Raw genomic sequence first — 1,436 nt, 5'->3', positions numbered from 1 at the left:
GGGGGGGGTTAGTTTACATGGCGAAGAGGGACTTTGAAATTCATCTGATCACTCTTTCTCACTCTCAAAACTTTTGTACACCACTGAACAGTAACCACACTGACACAAAGAGATGGAAAACAGCTGGCAGAGAGGTGTCTTTTCCAGCTAAGCAGAAGAGGAATATAAAGATAATGAAGGTCACAGTTTGAATCAGTCACATTTCAGTCAATACAGTGGTGCACTGACAGATCCAGGATCAGTCCAAATCATCAGCAGTGTATTTGTGAAAATGTTGGACTGTTCCTTTATCAGTGTCTATCAGTCTGTGTATGAGAGCCATGTAATGTCCATGTGTGCATGCTGACTGTGCTGCTCTGACCCCCCTCCTCCTTTCAGGGTGGAGCCTGCTGGAGAACAATGGTTGACACCAGGTCTGAGGAAGTGTAAGTGTGTTTTTAAAGGGATTCATGAAAACAAAGCAGCACACATTCACATCTCTGATGTCAGGAGTCATCATCAAAGTGTCAATCAATGAACAGATGATGGATCAATAACTACAGCTGGATTGTGTTTGTTCTCTCCATCAGATTCCTGTCAACTCACAATTGACACAAACACAGTGAACACAAAGCTCCAACTGTCTGACAACAACAGGAAGGTGACACATGTGGAGGAGGTTCAGTCGTATCCTGATCATCCAGACAGATTTGATGTTTATCATCAGCTGCTGTGCACAAATGGTCTGACTGGTCGCTGTTACTGGGAGGTCGAGTGGAGAGGATGCGTTCATATATCAGTGAGTTACAGAAGAATCAGAAGGAAAGGAAACAGTAAAGACTGCGTGTTCGGATGGAATCCTCAGTCCTGGACTCTGAGCTGCTCTGATGATGGTCCTCAGTCTCTCAGGCACAATAACAGAACAACATTTATCTCCTCCTCCTCCTCTGTCTCTAACAGAGCAGCAGTGTATGTGGACTGTCCTGCTGGCACTCTGTCCTTCTACAGAGTCTCCTCTGACACTCTGATCCACCTCCACACCTTCAACACCACATTCACTCAAACTCTTTATCCTGGGTTTTGGTTCTATCCTGGTTCCTCAGTGTCCCTGTGCTGAGTGGAGTGTAAAGAGTGTCGTCCTGTTAGAGAAACACTCTGACTGTTGGATAGATAGTTCAGTCTGTACATGTCTGTCTCTTTCACGCAGAAACACGTTTTCAGATTCATGGATTCAATCAGTTGATGTTTTAAACTCTTCTAAATGATTGTAAACTTCTTCCTCTTCAGTCCTTTAAAGATGGAAGCTCCCATTATTCCAGGATCCACATGTTGTTTTTCTGTCTTTTTCCACTCAAAGCTTCACAGTGAATATCAGTATGTTGTGTTTCTCTGAAGCTCTGTGGTTCATCTCTTCATCTGAGCTATCACCCTCCCCTTGCTGTTCAACTGAGAACAAG

At 44.1% G+C, this 1,436-nt stretch overlaps 1 protein-coding gene across 3 annotated transcripts in view; it reads left to right on the top strand.

Moving 5' to 3' along the window:
• Positions 1-1,430, top strand: part of LOC102193948 (NACHT, LRR and PYD domains-containing protein 12-like) — a 13,775-nt gene extending 12,345 nt beyond the window's left edge. For 2 of the 3 annotated variants that reach the window (XM_013907872.1, XM_013907871.1), the window contains 2 exons: positions 379-425; positions 570-1,430. In XM_013907872.1, coding sequence (XP_013763326.1) covers positions 379-425; positions 570-1,096 — 574 coding nt within the window. In that variant the 3' untranslated portion in view covers positions 1,097-1,430. The remainder of the gene's footprint in view (positions 1-378; positions 426-569) is intronic. The other variant, XM_013907873.1, reaches the window with a different exon arrangement.
• The last annotated feature ends 6 nt before the right edge of the window (positions 1,431-1,436 follow it).

The sequence above is a fragment of the Pundamilia nyererei genome, unplaced genomic scaffold (assembly GCF_000239375.1).
Source record: "Pundamilia nyererei isolate P.nyererei 1_Seehausen unplaced genomic scaffold, PunNye1.0 scaffold00568, whole genome shotgun sequence".
NCBI lineage: Eukaryota > Metazoa > Chordata > Actinopteri > Cichliformes > Cichlidae > Pundamilia > Pundamilia nyererei.
Note: the sequence above shows the minus strand (reverse complement) of the source record. Positions and strands in the feature narration are given on the sequence as shown.